This window comes from Mesoplodon densirostris, chromosome 9, assembly GCF_025265405.1.
Source record: "Mesoplodon densirostris isolate mMesDen1 chromosome 9, mMesDen1 primary haplotype, whole genome shotgun sequence".
NCBI classification, from domain to species: domain Eukaryota; kingdom Metazoa; phylum Chordata; class Mammalia; order Artiodactyla; family Ziphiidae; genus Mesoplodon; species Mesoplodon densirostris.
Genome location: NC_082669.1, coordinates 108,221,354 through 108,240,656, shown reverse-complemented (window position 1 = coordinate 108,240,656; position 19,303 = coordinate 108,221,354). Strand labels below are relative to the sequence as shown.

Here is a 19,303-nt window from a genome sequence, read left to right as displayed (position 1 = left end):
TTCACAGACCTTTATAAGATTAATTTCACCTATTCCAATTATTCTGATGGCTGCTTTTTCTTAGTAATAGAGTTTCTGTGTGGTTGGGAATTTGGGATTCCCACCAGATTGGTGTTTGAGTTGTTTTCCTCTTACTTCCTCTGCCCTCTTCCCATCTTTACTCACTCTTTTCTACTGGGTTTTTTCACTGGCCATCATCTGGCCCCAGTCCACAGTCCTCTTGTGGGGAGCTTGCTTGGTTCCTGGTAGGACTGTGTCCTGTCCCATTTGCCATCCCCATCCCACACACATAAAAAATATGACCCCAGTGCTTGGTCAGCAGCTTTCTTTAAGTTTCTGTCTCTGGCCTCTTCCAAGGATCATTCAAGTCAATTATTAGAAGCCATCACTGGTTTGTTCCTTGAGAAATTTTTTATATATATATAATTGTTTAATTTATTTATATATTTATTTATTTATGGCTGTGTTGGGTCTTCGTTGCTACGCGCGGGCTTTCTGTAGTTGCAGCAGGCAGGGTCTACTCTTCATTGCAGTGCGCGGGCTTCTTGCAGTGGCGTCTCTTGTTGCAGAGCATGGGCTCTAGGTGAGCGGGCTTCAATAGTTGTGGCACGTGGGCTCAGTAGTTGTGGCTCGCGTCCTCTAGAGCGCAGGCTCAGTAGTTGTGGCGCACGGGCTTAGTTGCTCCGCGGCATGTGGGATCTTCCCGGACCAGGGCTCTAACCCATGTCCCCTGCATTGGCAGGGGGACTCTTAACCACTGCACCACCAGGGAAGTCCCCCTTGAGAAATTTTACTTCCAGATTGTGTCAGTTAAGAGTGGGTGTAGAGTCAAGTGATAAGTAATGTTTCTTAAAGCAGAGAAGACGCCTATCACTCTAAAATACGAATTTATCAAATAGAAGAGGAGTGATTTGAGTGATCTTTATAAGAAGATGCTAAAATTTTCAGTTCTATTGCAATCAATTAGTATGCTTTTGACTACGAAATAATTTGTCTCATGCTGGCTTAAAGAATAAGGTTTATTCATTCACATAAATGGAAGACTAGCGGTTGACTAGTCAGTCAACTCAAGAACAGAGTTTCTTCCATCTCTTTTTTCCTGCCACCCTTGACCTTCGTCCAGGGGTTCTCAAACTTTTGGCACATTGGAATCACTCAGGGATCTTTTTAACAATCCCCGTGCCCTGGCTGCACCTTGTAATAATTAAATCAGAATTACTTGAGGTTGAGGCCCAGCCAGTAGTTTTTGGAATTCCCTCTGTGTGTCCGGAGTGCAGGTAAGTTTGTGAACCAGTATTCTAAACTTTAGAACTTGGTTTGGAGATCAGTATCACCAGGGAGCTTGGTAGAAATGGAAAATCCCACACCCGACTCCAGATCAAATAGATCAACAATCTACACTTTAATGTGGTCCCTAGGAGAACTGTTTATTCTTTAACATTAGGGAAGCCCTGCTTTAGAACACTGGTTTTCAAACTTCCAGACACGCTGGAATCACTGGAGGAGTTTGAAAAATACTGAGTGAAGCATGGGCCCCACCCTAGAAATTCTGGTATATAGGGGTTACCTGAAGTGTTACCTAGAATCTGGGTTTTGCTATTGCATCCTATAGTATTCAAGATGTTCATTTGTCCCCCATTATTTCCTGTAAATTGGTAGTTAAATCTAGCAGTTTGGTCAGATTTAGATGGTTTCTTTCTCTTTTTCCTTCCCCAGCCTCCTTAAAATTGCTACCAGGGTAGTGGTCTGTTTGTATCAGGACGCCCATAATATCTGGTTATTTCTCTTTTTGCAGCATTAATAGCTGCTCCTCATCATTGCTTAGATCCATTCATTCACTAGTTTAAAAAATCATGGTGGGCTTCCCTGGTGGCACAGTGGTTAAGAATACACCTAGCAATGCAGGGGACATGGGTTCGAGCCCTGATCCGGGAAGATCCCACATGCCGTGGAGCAACTAAGCCCATGCGCCACAACTACTGAGCCTGCGCTCTAGAGCCCATGAGCCACAACTACTGAAGCCCATGTGCCTAGAGCCCGTGATTCCCCAACAAGAGAAGCGACAGCAATGAGAAGCCCACGCACCACAACAAAGAGTAGCCCCGCTCACCTCAACTAGAGAAAGCCCGTGCACAACAGTGAAGACCCAACACAGCCAAAAATAAATAAATAAAACAAATTTATTTTCAAAAAATCATGGTAATTATTTGTTATGTTCTTTTGTTTACAAGGAATAGATACATATTTTCTCCAATTTATTGCATTTATTGTGCTTTTTTATTTTAATATACTTCTCACTATTAGAATTTATGTACCAAGCAATTTCTGTCTGTTTGTTTGCTGATATATCCCAGCGCCTAGAACCGTGCCTGGAACATAAAATAGCTGCTTAATAGCTATTTGAGAAATTAATGAATTAATCCATAGTCAGGGATTTGAAAACTCGGGATTCAGAATGGAATGAAATGTTACCGAGCTTGACACTATTAAAAATACAGGGCTTCCCTGGTGGCGCAGTGGTTGAGAGTCCGCCTGCCGATGCAGGGGACACGGGTTCGTGCCCCGGTCTGGGAAAATCCCACATGCCGTGGAGCGGCTGGGCCTGTGAGCCATGGCCGCTGAGCCTGCGCGTCCGGAGCCTGTGCTCCGCAACGGGAGAGACCACAGCAGTGAGGGGCCCGCGTACCGCACACACACACACAAAAAAATACAGCCGTTGTGAGGCAGAACCGGGAGGAAAAAAGGTGTTTGGACAGGCTGGGGAACGCACCTCCTTATTTTACAAAGTGAATAGTGCAGCTCTTCTGTCTGTAACTGATGAAGCTACAAGTCCAGGTTTCAGTGCGGGTAGTGTAACCATTTAGCTCTGGGGAACTGGAGGGGAGAATAGACCACCTGCAGCTTGGTGGCTGTGTCAGCATCTGGTCCCTATGGAGGCAGACATCCCAAAGTGACAGCGTGCCTCTGGCCAGTAGTTTCTTGGAATTGTTGTTACACATTGCATGCTTCACTGTTCTTTGATTTCTTTTGTTAAGTGAAAGAGCTGCTGCTCTTCCTTAATTGCCTCCGTAGCTTTAGCCTCTGTTTTCCTGACATTTTACTTCAAGGCTCCTCAAACCAGAGGCTACACACTTTTTGTCAGGTATTGTAGTCAGATTACTACAGGACATGCAGGTCACATGCACCCCCATGGTTGCGTTTGATCTGGGTTAGTGGGGTAGAGCTTTAAGTGACTGCGATCATTTTCTGGAGCATGCGCTCAGCTCTGTGGTCAGCGATATAGCACCCAATGGCTGCAACACCCAGCCAAGTCTTTCTATAGCATTGAGAGCAGAAGGGGAACGTAAGTCAGGGTTGCTCCCCTGGGTTTTTAAACATATTTAATAAGTATGTCAGAGGCATGTGAACAAACCAGATGGATTGGAGTTAAACCAGTAGAGAAACAAAGAATGTGTTTAGAACTGTTTCAGGAGGAAGGTTTGGAGGAGACCAGGAGCGGGGATGGGATGTGGAGCCCAGGGGCTGGAATCGCTTCTGTGGAAAGAAGGGTGTGCTGCCCGCTTCCTCTGCGCCATGGTGATAATTTGAAGAGGGCCAGGCAGGCGGGCTGCATTGCACAGACCAGGGGCTCCCTCCACACTGTCTGACGTGCACAGAGCCAAGGCAAAGGTGAGTGGAAGACAGCGGTGTCACAGAAGTTCCCTCTGAGGTTCAGCCCCAGCTTGTAGTCATGGCTGTGTCCCAGTTCCTGGCCCATGTTGTGTGTTCTTTAGATGCTTATGATCTGAGCTGCTGGGAGGAACTGGAGGATTTGGGAACACCCTGCAGACAGGAGGAGGTAGGTGATTTAGAATGGTCACATTTGAACTTGGCACCTTAAACTTTAGGATGCAGCACATGAGTGGGGGTTTGTTAATATTCCTGCCTGGGAGGTTTGGGTGGGGCTTAGGAATTTGCAGTTGCAGTAGTTGCCCTGGGATGCCGCTGGAACCACACTTGGCTGCTTTGTTGGGAAAGGGACACTCAGAAAGGATTCCTAAAGACAGAGGACAGAGCGGGGAAAGGCCACAGCTTGAGAATGGTTGCCAAGCCACAGGGTTGGGGGCTTTTCTGCAGCTGAGCTCAACAGGCCCACAAAAGGCCGAAGATTAGATTAAGATCATAGAATTATCAGCCCAGAGAAAGGAAATTGACAGGTTCTGATAAAAGAGTAGTGCTGCTGCACAGTGATTTATCTTGGGACTTAAACTGATAGGGAAGGAAGTGAACTGTGGTAGAGATTGGAGATTCAGGAGACTCGTAGAGCAGGGTATATCTAACTTTTTGGGCTTCAGTCTGTAGTAAGAAATACATTGTACATTGTGACCCAGTCATAAATGTTTATATAACTGAGAAGTTCCATGACGACTTTATTATTTGCAGTCCACTCTGGTGTTCCTATTTCTTTAAAAACGGTGCCGGTCCTAGCTCAGTATGTTGATTTCATGATCTGGTGGGTTACAACCCCTGGTTTGAAAACATTGCTTCCAGAGATGGTCTGGATTAGGTGATGGGAGTCAGAAGGTGAGGGCCCTGGGAAGACGCACCACCTGCTTATTGATTGGTTCGCGGGAGGTGCAGGGTTGGAGGTGGAGTCGTCTGGGTGTTTCACGTTGTGCTGAGGAGGTGGTTGCTGAAGTGTGTGGAGGTGGTTATTATTGGTGGCAAGACCCCATAAGCTTGGAATTCGTCTGCATGGACGTCAAAGTCCCATAAGGCAAGCTTAAGGACTCAAGGTAAAAATGAAAGCAGTTCTTGGGATGGGTTGTATGCTAGGTGCGTGACGTTGGTCCTGACGGACCCTTCTGCCCAACGATTTGATAGCCTAGCAGATTGAAACCTACTCCTCCCCATTTTATCCCCATGAACAAGTGACCGTCTGCTGTTCCAGAGGATGGTGGTTTAGGGGTGGGGAGTGATATATAAGTAATTTTTTTTCTTTATGGAGAATAAGCATGAAAAGTTGTTCAAAATTAATCTGAAAAGTATTAAAACGTTTGTATAAATAGTGCCTATTTTATAACAGTTGTGAAGTGTGAGAGATTCAGTTAACAACCTTGAAGGTATATCTTCTGTTGTGAAAATACTGGGTGAAAAAACTTATTGTGCTAAATTACCATTGCAAAATATATATATATGACAATGCTATTTTCACCTGGTAAAAGTTCAGAAGAATCTTTTTAAAAATAATTTTTATGACTTTTAAAACTAAGGCGGTTCTTAGTTTTGAGGGAAAATATTTGGAAGTTAATTGTGGGATATTGAGATATATTTTCAAACCTCTTATAGTACTGTTATATCATAAAACGAGTGATTTATGTCTGTGTTGATAAACTCACATCTGGGCACGTGCTGCTTTTCCATTTATTTCAGATCACTCCTATATTGCTTTCATATAACATTTCTCCAAAGAGTTGATCTGGAGTTGAGATTCTCTTCAGATTGTACAAATTAATGCACCTTTCGAGAGCATGATCATTGTTGAAACATCTTCAGGAAATAACTAGTGTTTCAGAATCTGAATTTGATAAGGACAAAAGCCAAATAAATGTATGAACTTATTATGAGGGGAAAATTTTAAAGGTGCTCAAGTAAAGAACATAATTTGCTGTAGATCAACAAAGTCTTTTGTAGCTGCTGCAAGCAAACTGCTTGCGAAACTTGACCAAAGAGCTGAATTGCTGCTTTGGAGGATGAGGATGGTAAGGACGTCTCTGAAAGCCAGACATTACTAGAACCAGGCCTGAGAACACTATGAGCAGTGGACTTTATTTGCTAAGAATAATTATCATTTAGTGCTGACTTGTAAAGATTTCAGCACTAGTTGTCTTCTGTATAATTCTACTTTTTAATGGAAACCGTAGAAAAGCACTGTGTCAAGTCTGCAAATGTAGCCTCCCTGTCCCTTCCTAATTTAAGTAATTAATGACCTCCCTTAGGGGAGAGTCCAAGGATGAGAGACCCAAGGGAGACCTAGCTTTTCTCCGGTCCTGCTTCTGCTAATGAATAATCCCTTTTTCCGAGGACCAATCTGATTGAGAAGTCCAGCTTGCCCCCTGAGGAACTGCAGTTTTAAATCTGGTGTCCCAGTTACTCGTGAAGGTGATAGTTTGCTGTCAACCTGCATTGTGATTTGGGTTGAACTACATTGTCTGCTTTTGCCAGAATAATTACTTGTGTTTTCAGGTTAAATGTCCATTTAGCCTGTCAAATAATTTATGCCCTTTATAAAGGTACAAATGAGGAACTCTTCTTGGGATATGTGCCAATAATTGTATTTTTAAGTGCGGTCCAGGTGTTATCTATAACTCCATCTTTGCACTTTATCTCATGCTGTCTTGTTTACTGTGTGTAACTTGCTTTTGGTTGTGGCTTCTGAAATTTCACGCCATCAGTCCTGAAGCTATTCTCCCCCTCCCCTCACCCCTGCAAGTAAGGCTGTTGAGACTTAGCTGGTGCCAGTACATAATGGTTTATTACTGTCTAATCCAGTGTTTCCTACTGGTTTCCCTCCTCTCTGGGGGAACTTAGTATGTATATCACACCCTCTTTCTTTCACTATTTTTAATCCAGTTCTGCTTTTTAAAAGTTTTAAAAATCAGTTTTAATTCCTATTGTTTTTAATTCTTCAAAAGCTCTAAAGTTTATTTTCTTTCTAAAATTTTTCAGTTTTGCTAACTTACAAAAGAGGGTTTTTTCCCTTGCTGCTTTCATTACAGAAAATAGCTTTGCTGTATTTTGAGCTAAATGCTCCTTTATGGGCTAGCTTATATAACATGTTTCCTTTTAACACAATCCGTTTGAAGTATGTGGCGTTCCTGGACTACCACTGTATCCCTATGTCACAGGCAGGCCCGTGCTTGGACACCAACACAGACTACAACTGTGTTTCCTAGTCATGTGTATAAACTGACACCTTCTGTAGTATCTGAGTGTGTGAGTGTGCCCTTCGGAGGTCTGAGCCCACATGTCTACAGTGTGTTGGGCACTGCGCTGGTCTTGGTAGACTAATTAGTGAAAGAAGAGAATTTCAGATAACTTTAAGCACTAAAAAGAAAGAAAACAAGGCGGCTGTGAGAGAGTGACTGTGAGGGAGCTGGCGCCACCTTCGGTGGGGCGGTCTCGGAGAAGGGACGTTTGAGCGCAGGCCAGATTAACGATGAAAGGGAGTCTGTACGCTCAGAGCTGGGGGATGGCCGGGACAAAGGCACAAAGGCGGGCAGGAACTTGGCAGGGACAGAGGATGTGACTGGAGCCTGGGAGGGCCCGGGAGGAGGAGGGAGGGCAGCAGATGAGGTAGGGAAGGGGGCAGAGCAGGGCACCCGCGGGGAGAGCCCGGGCTTGTGGGCAGGAGCTGGGGGTTATTCTGATGGCGGTGAGGATTTTATGCAGGGAAGTAACATTTAATTTTCAAGAGCTCTTGTAGGCTGCTTTGTAGAGAAGGATTTCAGTTGTTCGTCATTCTGGAGACGCTCTGAACGGTGTTTAGCTGCTCGTGAGGAGCGGGCAGGCCTGCCAACTCGGGGCTTTTCTCGTTGTCTCCCAGCAGCCCCTACTTATAAGCTCGCGTATTAGTTAATTTGAGTGTATGGGGACTGCCTTTGGTGTGAGAACACTGTGCCCCCTGTGGACCGCACCTCTCCGTGGTCTGGAGGAGGACAGGCCCAACCCAAACCCCAGGAGTGTAAAACTCGTTTTACCAAACCTCTCTCCTTGGTTCTCCCTGCGCCTCCTTTGAGATGGAAGTTCCATGAGATACGGCGAGCATGTAGAGTGTGTGCTTAATAATGATCTGAGGATGCGGACGCGTGAGAGAAGGAAGGGTTTGGGGTGAAATTAGGGAGGGACCACTTCCTACTTCCTGCTGATAAAATCAGTCTGCCCTTCGTATTCGCCCCACATCCGGGGGTCAACCAACCTCGGATGGAAAATATGGTGGGTGGGGGGCAGAAAGTTCCAAAATGTAAAGCTTGAATTTATTGCACGCTGGCAACTGTTTACATGGCAATTACGTTGTATTATTGGGTACTATAAGTAATCTAGAGATTTTAAAGTATGTGGGAAAATGTGCTAGGTTGTATGCAAATACTACGCCTTTTTTTTGTGGTATAGTTGATTTACAACGTGTTAGTTTCAAGTGTACAGCAAAGTGATTCAGTTATACATATATTATTTTTCATATTCTTTCCCATTATGGTTTATTACAGGATATTGATTGTAGTTCTCTGTGCTATACAGTGGGACCTTGTTGTTTATCTGTTTAGCAGTATATATCTGCTAATCCGAAGCTCCTAATTTATCCCTCCCCCCAGCTTCCCCCTTTGGTAACCATAAATTTGTTTTCTGTGTCTGTGAGTCTGTTTCTGTTTTGTAAATAAGTTCATTAATACTACACCATTTTATGTAAGGGACTTGAGTATCCTCGGATTTTGGTGTCTGAGGGGAGCGATGGCTGTAATGTGGCCTGTGTTCTTGCAGTGTTTCTTCACAGGGTATCTTCTAAAGTCCTCCAGTAGAAATTTAACAGGGGGGTGAGAACTTGGGGCTCTGGTTCTTGATTTGTTAACATATAGGCTTAACTATTACTGGTGATTTTGTGAAGTCAGAGCATTTCTTTATTGTCTTCTGTGTGCCAGACATTGTGAGGCCTTCAATACTGAATGATTGAGAGAGAATTTCTACCTTGAAGAAGTTTTAAAAACCGACTTTTATCACATACTTTCAGATTATCCTCTTTAAAAACTACTTAGTAACACTTATAACAGCCATAAGTGAAGAGCCCAAAGAAACTGATCATGCTTTATTAATTTCGAGTTCAAAATTAACAGCCATATCTCAGGGACACCAGAGGAAATTAGCTTAAACCTTGTTTAAGAGTTTGTTTACTTTTGACAAACTACGTGATATGCCTACTGGTCAGTACTGTTTGTTAATGTCACAGACATGTGTAATTCATAATAGCGTAATTGCTTAAATTCCTATAGTATATATGGAATTTATTTCCATTTAGAGTATTTCTTGGTAAAATAGTAGAATTAAAGTTTTTTTACCTTAATATGCCAACACGTACTCATCTATTGCTCTCTTTTATAGGGAAATCCTCATTGACGATTCAGTTTGTTGAAGGCCAATTTGTTGATTCCTACGATCCAACCATAGAAAACAGTAAGTATTGTTTTCAAGGATTTATAAACTGAGAAGCCTGCTTTTTGCCTACAAACAGCCACTGTGTATTCCTGGAGCCTTTGATTGCAGTGGGTATTCAGTTAAACCTATAGATGTCCAACTGGGGGCCCAAAAAAGCTTCCAAAAGCTTTACCCACTTTACACTGAATGAATTTTATTCAGTGTCTGGGTCCCACCATCTAGAAATTGTTATTCATCTGCATAGGAATCCATTTTTACATTGGAACCTCATATTAGAGATGCTGCTTTAAGAAAACAAGTAGAGAGCAGAATCTTTTTTTTTTTTTTTTTTTTCCTTCTCAACAGTAGCCCTTTCTAGGGATTCCAATCTTAAAAAGAAAGGATGAACACACTCCAGATCTTTTGTACCTTACTCTTGTAGAAGCACTAGTCCCCCAACCCCTTCTAGTTCTAAAGACTTGAGAGGAGGCTGTGGAGAAAAGAGCTGTCCGGGATTGGAGAGAGCCCTCGCAGCATTTTCTGAGAAGTTGGCTCCCAAAGCCTATTGGCATTTCAGGCCATGTGCAGAAAAAAGCACCCAAGACCAGAACCAGTCACAGCCTTTACCTCGTCTAGTTTCAGTCCATGGTTTCAGAATCTTCCTGAAGGACTCTAGGACTATGACACAAGTCTTGATTCTAGGGATCATGGAAGAGAACCTGAAACACTTCCATCCAGGGAAGCTGGTCTTGTTTTGTGCTACCTTAGAACCCTAGGTAGGCCCTGGAACCAGTCTTCTTAGGTTCTGGGCACCAGGACTTACCTAGGATTTATCACCAGGAGCACATAGATTTAAACGTGGGGTTTGTCAAAGCCTGATTGGCATGTTAGACATGAAGCCGACTTAATTAGGTTCATGGACTTTAACAGCTAGATTCACAGACTTCACCTGCCCAAAGCTTGCAAGAGAGACTGACTTAAGAAGAAGCTTACAACAGGGGGATGGACATACTATGGCCTGCAGGTCACAAAGGCCCCATTGCCTTTTTGTACAGCCCATGAGCAAAGAATGGTTTTTACATTTTTAATATTTGAAAAGGAATAATGTTTGTGACATGTGAGTGTTCTGTGAATTTTAGATTTCAGCACCCTAGAGTTTTATCAGAACACGGTCCTGCTTGTTCCCTTACACTACACCGTCTATGGCTGTCTTTGCTGTACCGTGGCAGAGCTGTTGAGTAGTTGCCGCGGAGACCATATGGCCCACAAAGCCTAAAATAGTTACTGTCTGGCCCTTTTCAGGAAGAGTTTGCCAGCTTCTGGCTTAAAGTATTCAGCTGTCCTTCGTGTCCTGGTGTGCTGGCGGCAGGGAAGGAAAGCTGTTGGTTGCTAAGCTAACTCTGGGAAGAGAGTTTGAAGTAAGCCCTGCCGGTATCAGGAGGGAGGAGTGCTGACCTCACGCAGTGTTGATCTGTTAGCTGACACGTGATGGTCTGCCGGTGCGAGGGGCAGACTCGTTTTAATGCTACCTGATCAGGTTCGGTCGTCCACCACTGCGCTAAGAACAGAAGAAAGCCGTGACCTTGCCCTTAATATTTGCTGTATGTAGCAATTTTTAATTTTGTGTCCTTAAAGAGATAAGGCTCATTTGGGAATTTTAGTCATAGAACAATAGAAGATAGTTTTCGTGGTAAGCTCTGCCCATAAAAGTGGTTCTTATAATTGTGTATCTTCGTGCTATTTAAAATTGAGTTGAAAGGAGAGTCATGGTGTTGAATATAAATACATTTTCTTTATATGTAAGAAATGGACCCAGTGAAAGTACAACTTTCTTACCTTGATAGTATCTCAAAAACAGAATGATATGACCCTACTTTGAAGGCTGTCAGCATCAACTTTAATCATGATTTTAATGTTTACCTATCTAATACTTACTGTTAAATAGTAAAGAATGAATTAACAGTATTTATTAAATCTTTAGGCAAGAGCAGAAATGACTGTCAGAGTATGAATCCCTTAAAAGTTCATGAGACATATACAGACATCACATTCCATTTACCAGGCTTCTGACCGTCAAACACAGGGCAGAAATCCTTCCTCCACCCTTTCCCCCATGATTTAGTAGAAAAACATTGTTCAGAGATAACAAGGAATGAGAAAGGGAATGGTTATCATAAACTCTTTGCTAGCAACATAAATGAATGGGTAGTTTTATGGTTTTAAGAAACACAGTACTCTGTAAATCTGGGGATTCTTTTTATACTTAACTTTATAATATAGAACAGGTTGTTTCTGTCAAACATTCAGTAGTAACACGTCTCTGTGAAGTATCACTGCAAAAGCAAAAATGCTGCGACTATGTCATCTTCTTTTATTTTATTTTATTATTATTATTTTTTTTTTTGCGGTATGCGGGCCTCTCACTGTTGTGGCCTCCCCCGTTGCAGAGCACAGGCTCCGGACGTGCAGGCTCCGGACGCGCAGGCCCAGCGGCCATGGCTCACGGGCCCAGCCGCTCCGCGGCATATGGGCTCCTCCCAGACCGGGGCACGAACCCGTATCCCCTGCATCGGCAGGCGGACTCTCAACCACTTGCGCCACCAGGGAGGCCCTGTCATCTTCTTTTAATATAGGGGTATAGGAGAATAATATCAATGAAACCATAATATTTTCTAGTTTGGGGAAATTTCTAGACCAAATACTGCTATGAAGATGTAGCTTTTTTATATACTGTAGTGTTAATCTCACAACTCATGCAAACTAAATTGATATGATGAAATTTAACTAATGGTGGTTTATAATTTAAAGGAAAAAATAGCAGTTCACAGTTTCTGCCATCTCAAGATAGCCCTGTTGATGAATTAATAAAGCCGCTCTCAGAAAGTTGGGGAATTCTCATTAGGAGTTTTGCAGCATTATGGAGCATTGCATGGTGGGTAGACTTCTCAGTAGGGTATGAATTAGGAGTTCTCAATACACTTTAGTAATACAAATCTTACTTTGTGAATATCCAGTTTTAGAAATCTCTTATTTCCTTGCTTAGTAGGTGTAACTAGTAAGTGGCTATTAGTCTGCTTAGGGCAGTCTCAGGGTTTTAGGTTGGAAATTGGATTAATTTCTCCAGTGATTGAAAAAGGGAGGGAGAGAGGAAAGTGATACCAGGAGAGAGCCAGCTTTGCCTTTCTACACAAGGAGGGCGTAGGAGAATCTGTTCCTGGTTTATGGAACTGACAGACATACCTCTCATTACACTTCCCTTTTTTCTATAGTAACAAGAAGAGGCAGTTTTCCTGTGGCAGATGGAAGGTCTTCAGTTTCATTTCACTGCCATGTGTAGGAGGATTTACATCCTTTTTATATGCAACGAAATACTAAAACGTTTATTAATATCTTATTTCTTGTCTGTCTCTTCCCTCACTAGCCAGTACTCCCCCAGCCTCGTTGGCTGAATTTTCGTTGTTTTTCTGACCCAGCGTCACAGGTGCCCCTCTGACTCTCTCTGAACTTGCTTTCTTGTGATCCTCACTCTCCAAAAACTCGCTGGGCTCACCACAGCTCCCAGCCTCTCCTCTCCCCTGAACTGGTATTTCGTGGGCTTTCCAACTGAACCTACCTAAACCCCGCCCCTGCTCCCTCCCCCTGTGCTGCTCCTCCAGGCTTTCCCTCTGTTGTTAGATGGTAAATCCTGCATTTGCTCAGGCCACAAACTTTGGAGTCATCCTGACCTCCGTTTTCTCACACCTACTTCCAGTCAATCAGAAACTCCTTTTGGTTCTTCCTGTGCAGTGCATCCAGAATCCACCATTTCTCACACCTCCGTCTCCACCCCTCTGGTCCAGGCCACCGTCATCCTTTGGTCACGATAGTCTGTGTAGCCACTGTACTGTGGGCTCCTACTGATGTTCCTCATCCATTTTTGTCCGTTTCAATTACTCACAGCATAGCCAGCGTGATCTTTCTAAAATATAAATCAGACCAGGTTACTCCCTGCTCAAAACCCTTGGTTTTCCCGTCGCATTCGGAATAAAAGCCTGCAGTCCTCACCGTGTCCTAATAACGTCTCCTGCCTCGTCTCCAGCCGTTCTCTCACGGGCTCAGCTGCTTTGCCTTCTCACTTTTCCTTGCCTTTCTTACTTCTTCACTCGCAGTTTAGGCTCTGCCTGGATGCTTCTCACAGAGAAGATACCTGACTGTGTGTATGTCTTGTTTGCCTCTCTGTCTGCTTCTTTCTCCTTTTACTGGGATGTCAGCTCACCGAGGTCAGAGACTGCAGTGTCTCGAACACCTAGAACAATGCTGGTGGTGATCATAGGCACTCAAAAAAGAGTTCTTGAATGAACGAATGTTTTGTTTCAATAATCCTTTCATAATAACTCCATTATACTTCATAACCACAACTACTTAGTTCCAATTGAAGGTTACAGGTTTGTTGCTCACCAGCATTCCTTACAGAATTTTCATCGAGTCTAAGACGCACCTTTGATCTTACCTGACTGAGGTGTCGTTGGGCATCCCAAGTTCAGAGAGGTTACAACGTGGGGGAAAAAAAATTCCAATAGAGTTTTTTTCTTAGAAATGATGAAAACTGTTTATATTGGGTACTCCCTATCTTGTTATATCCTAATTCAGTTTTCATCTAGTTTGACTATTTCATTAAAGTGATAATTTTCAGAAAGGGCACAAGAATGAAATAAAGTGTGGCAATTGGCTTGAGTAGTCTGGTCTGTAATTTTCACTCCCCTGATTCTAGCAGCCCTGCCCACATCAGAAAAGTATGGTGCTAGTATGAGTATCTTTGATTATTGCTTCTCTTTCAGCCATCCTTTCTCTCCCAGTGGAATTCATCATTCAGATAAGATCTCTCTCTCCTTGTTAACGGTTTTCTCTCCTGATTTTCATCTGTCTCTTTTTGCTTTCTCTCTTGTGTGTGGTACAAAGTCGGCAAAAGTGGGTCCTCTCTCAGCTGTTCAAGGGATAGATTCTGTTGCCCGGCTCCGGTCAGGAGATTTGAAGACTCATTGTGAGTCAAGATGGCTGGGACGGGGTGTACGGAAGAAATCTGTTCCATTTCGTTATCAGGGTTCCAGATGGTTACTTTTTAATATCCTGTTACTATTAATAGTTCTTTCCTCTCCATTTGTTTGAAGTCTGTCTCCTTAGAATTGTGAATTTTCCCCAAGTTGAGTCTGATTCCCCCCAGATAGGTAAAGGTTGTTGTGACAAATTGCTTGCATCTTTCAGCTAAGTGGAGATGATGGCTTCACACAGAACATGTTCTGTTGCTGTCCTCTCTCAATAAAATTGCTAATTTTCTAGGTACTGAAAGTTCTTAGCATTTCAGTTAATATCAGCTCTTCCTGCTCTGGCACCAGACTTGCTATAAATTAATGACAAGTTGTGTGCTTTTGGTTCATTCTAGAACTCAGACTTTATGTAATATATTTCACTTTTTCACAAGAGGAAAAGACTGTCCACAGCTAGAGCATTCAGATCACTTTTATAAGATTCGAAGCGTTGCCTACTTTGTTTCTTTGGAAAACGTTCAAAGTTTATGCAACATTGGTTTTAGTCAGTCAGCGTTGCTTAGTTAAATAATGGAAGTAGGGAACAATCTGTAAACTCAGATATTCTTTTTTGTTTTGTGGGATCTTTTTATGAGATTACTAAGGACTCTGCTTAATTGGTTGTCATTGTTTGAGCTTTCAGTGATCCAAAGTTCATGTTTTTCTAGCTAATATTTAATTCCTTTTTCACTGTAGCTTTCACAAAATTGATCACAGTAAATGGACAAGAATATCATCTTCAACTTGTAGATACAGCTGGGCAGGTAAGTGTGTCAGAATCCCATATAGCGCACCCAACAGTCCTAGCCCTGCCACTGACGGCTTAAACACAAGGACACTGCCAAGAAAACCCCTCGTGACTTATGTGTGTTTGGATATTAACAGGCTGTCTACTTTGTCTTTTCTAAGATATTTACGGAAGTTTTTCAAATAATTACCTTGTTTTTCTACTGTAGAATTGTTTTAAATATATTCATCATAACATTGTGAAGGTTTATATTTATTAAAGGTTAGTTGTTTTCTATTTTCTAAAGGTTGATTCTGTATCAGAGAATCACATTAGCCCTTTTCCTCCCTTTGTAGTATGTATCCTCCTACGTTAAGAAGAGAAGTTGATCTTTTCTAGGCGAAGGGCTTGGGAAAGGCATAGGGCAGAAATGAGCTGGTTGTATTGGATCTATTATATGACTACAAGATTAAAGAGTGTCGGTCTGATTTGCTAGACAGTAACTGCCAAAGGTGAGTAACCCCCAAAAGAGGTATGCACAGGTTAATGTGGCAGTGATGTGGCGACTGGATCGCCAGAGGAATCGACTGGAAGCAAAGGATGAAAGAAATTAAGAGAACTTGAAGGGAGCCAAGAGAACCCTTGTGACAGCGCACCTTCCCCATTCCATGTCACCGAGTCTTGCTTTTACTGGAAACCATTTTGTTCGGCTGAATTATATATTACTGTTGAGTGGAGGGTGGGGCATGTAAAGAAGCTGGGGTGTCCCCTTGCATCTTATAACCGACAAAGGATCAGACTAGCAGGAGGGTGAGCATAGGGTAGACTGGTCTGCCGTGTTAAATGGAGGCTTTTTTCTGGAACCTGGGGAAACTGGCATAGACCTAGAAAGATGTGGCCTGTATTACAGGTTTGGAATGAACTCCCTCTGCTTTATATTTTGAAATGAACATAGAAGGAAAGTGTAACCGCCCTAGTGAAGCAAGAAAATAGCTGTATTGGGTCGTTTTAGCACTGGAGGAACCCTGGAGTTTCCATTCTGGAAGCTTCAAATAAAATAAGTCAAACGTGTATGACAGTGAGCTATACCGTAAGTCATTCACTCACCATCCGTGGTGGAGGTGCTGGGCTTTCGTCTTCAGGCCTCATGGTGGTGTTCTTGGAGCAGAGCCATCCTAGGCTTTTACCCTGCGGGGTACCTGCCTGTTGATAGAACGGGAGCCTGTTGGAACAAGGGAAATAACAGAAGTCTCCGTTAGCGACTGACAACATAGAGGACGCAGCTTGTCTTAGAAGTTAGTGTACGAAGAGCCTCTGGGGTAGGACCTTGTTCTGGATTCTTAGTGTTGGTATTTTTTATAATAGTTCAGGCAGTTGTGTAATTTATTACCTAAAACGAGACATGTCTAAGAGTGAAGGGGGACACTGGTAACAGTCAGGCTGGGACAGCAGGTATAAGCTGAGAGTGTCCCAGGTGAAGAAATATGGGAGTCTGACATTATCAATATTTCGGTTTGGGGCTTCCCTGGTGGCGCAGCAGTTAAGAATCCTCCTGCTGGAAATTCCCTGGTGGCGCGGTGGTTAGGAATCCTCCTGCCAATGCAGGGGACACGGGTTCAAGCCCTGTTCCAGGAAGATCCCACACACTGCAGAGCAACTAAGCCCGTGTGCCACAACTACTGAGCTTGTGCTCTAGAGCCCGTGAGCCACAACTACTGAGCCTGCGTGCCCCAACTACTGAAACCCACGCGCCTAGAGCCCGTGCTCCTCAACAAAGAGAAGCCACCACAATGAGAAGCCCGCACGCTGCAATGAAGAGTAGCCCCCGCTTGCCACAACTAGAGAAAACCCGCGCGCAGCAACGAAGACCCAACGCAGCCATAAATAAATGTATGTATGTATGTAACAATTTTTAAAAATCCATTAAAAAAAAAAGAATCCTCCTGCCAATGCAGGGGACACGGGTTCGATCCCTGGTCCAGGAAGATTCCACGTGTTGCGGAGCAGCTAAGCCCGTGTGCCACAACTACTGAGCCCGCGCGCCTAAAGCCCGTGCACTGCAATGAAGAATAGCCCCCGCTCGCCGCAACTAGAGAAAACCAGCATGCAGCAATGAAGATCCAACGCGGCCAAAAAAAAAAAAAAAAGATTTCGGTTTGCTTTTATATCTTTGTTTTGAATTTTCATTAAGCTCGTGGAAAGTAAGGGTAAGGATGCAGATTGATAAATCACTTTCATGTGACGTAACTATAGCAATTCATTTTATAATAGGCCAGAAGGAGAATCAGTATTTCATAGTTGTTTGGAGCGTGGGCTCTGCAGTCACACTGCCTGGATTTGAATCCTAGGTTTTCTTACTAACTCATTGACCTTGAGAAAGGTAACAAACTTTTCTGTGCCTCATACGTTTCATCTGCATAATGGTGATAACTGTGGTGCCTGCCTTCACAGGATTGTTACATGTTTTAGAGGCGATTTATAAGCTTCAAGAGAACTTGATCCTTACTTGTAGTTCTTTGATGCCACTGAGGCTAGAGCGGGGGCCTAGCATGGAAACTGAGTTGAGGCTCACAGTGTGAGTGGGAGTCGTGCAGGAATCTCTTATACTTGGAGGAGAGCTGTCCTTGAAAACATTCTCTGGAGAGAAAATTCTTTATATTGACTCTCCTTGTGAAAATAGAATGTGTGTTCCTCAGAGATTCTGTTTTGCTCTAAAGCATAAATGTACACTTGGACATCACACGCCTTTAACTGTTTTCATGACAGAGTAACATAAAGAATGACCCCAAAAGGATCAGAGCTCTCAGGGAGTGAGTGTACAGTGTGAGTATGCAAAGAGCATGGGTTAATTCCTGGCTCTGCCGTCTCGCTCCTTTGGGCTTTGTTACCGCTGGCTACGAATATTCGAGAGGTTTTGCACAAAATATCTTCAGATTTAGCTACTTTGAATAATTTGTTCTCATTGCAGCTAATAGTTCCAAAAGGCTGTATTCACAGTTGGGAGACCGTAAAAGGTTATGCTGGTATTTACAATTCACGATGGTGCAGCAGGGGTGGTATTTCCTTATGCCACGGTCCTGCCCTCGTTCTGTAGAAATTGGATGAGATCACACTTATATTTACTGCTCTAAGAACTGTTTTTAAATCGGATTCATATCATGGGGTTGAGACTGCTGGTAGCAAGGAAAAATGATTATGATAGCAAGTACTGTTCATTTAGCAGTGTATCTTATACAGCTGATTTAATTGCCCAGCTAGGGATGATAATGAACAGAGTGAGTGGATTATTTTTAGTTTGCTTGAAATACTTTGTTTTGACCTAATTTAAGTAAACTCAATGACAACTGACTCAGAGACAGTCAATTTTAATGTCAAATTCCCTTTTAAAAACAAAGTTTTAAATTCATTTAAAAAATAATAATAATACACGTACATGTTATAGAAATAAAATAACACAAAAAGGTAAATAGTCAAAATTAAATCTTTCCACTGTAGCTATCTTAGCTTCACCGCCAACAGTAACCCATTATCAGTTTCTAGTAAATGCTTCCAAGCTGTTTTATACGTGAACATGCAAATATAGTTTTAAACTATTTTTTCCTTTTCTACACAAAAAGTAGTGTGTCTCTATATCTCCATCTTGGAAATTATTCCGTATCAGTGTATACGGGCTCTTTCCTCCCCCCCATGGCTGTGTAATGTCCCGTTGTTTGGATACGTCGTAATTTAACTATTGATCAGCAGTTAGCTTGTTTCCAGTCGTGCCACCACCAGCAGTGCCACAGCCAGTGTCTTCTGTTACTTTGGAAGGATGGTATGTATGTAAGAAAATGTCCTGGGTGTGGGATTGCTGGACCATAGGGTCACATTCTTGGCAGCAGTGAATAGGCGTGCCTGTTTCCCTACACCCTCGCCAACACGACGGGTTACCACATTTTTTGATATTTGCCAATCTGCTGGGTGAAAAAATAGTATCTCAGTGTCGTGTTTTTCTTCTTATGAAGGAATTTGATCATATTTTCCTGTGCTTGAGGGCATTTGTATTATATTTCCTTCCGGTACATTTTCCTGTCTATTCATGTACTTCGCCCTTGTCTATTGGGAGGATGGTCTTTGCTTGTTGAGTTGAAAGATCACTTAATGTGTGAAGAAAATTAGCACTAGAAAATAAGCTGTGGAACTTCCCTGACGTTCCAGTGGTAAAGAATCCACCTTCCAATGCAGGGGATGCAGGTTCAGTCCCTGGTCAGGGAACTAATGTCCCACATCTGCGAGGCAGCTAAGCCTGCACACCGCAACTACTGAGCCCACATGCCTCAACTAGAGATCCCGCGTGCTGCAAACTACA

The 19,303-nt window shown here is 43.0% G+C and overlaps 1 protein-coding gene across 1 annotated transcript in view; it reads left to right on the top strand.

Moving 5' to 3' along the window:
* Positions 1 to 19,303, top strand: part of RHEB (Ras homolog, mTORC1 binding) — a 47,880-nt gene that overhangs the window by 17,832 nt on the left and 10,745 nt on the right. Inside the window, exons 2-3 of the mRNA XM_060108677.1 lie at positions 9,133 to 9,204; positions 14,925 to 14,992. Of these exons, the coding sequence (XP_059964660.1) occupies positions 9,133 to 9,204; positions 14,925 to 14,992 (140 nt within the window). The remainder of the gene's footprint in view (positions 1 to 9,132; positions 9,205 to 14,924; positions 14,993 to 19,303) is intronic.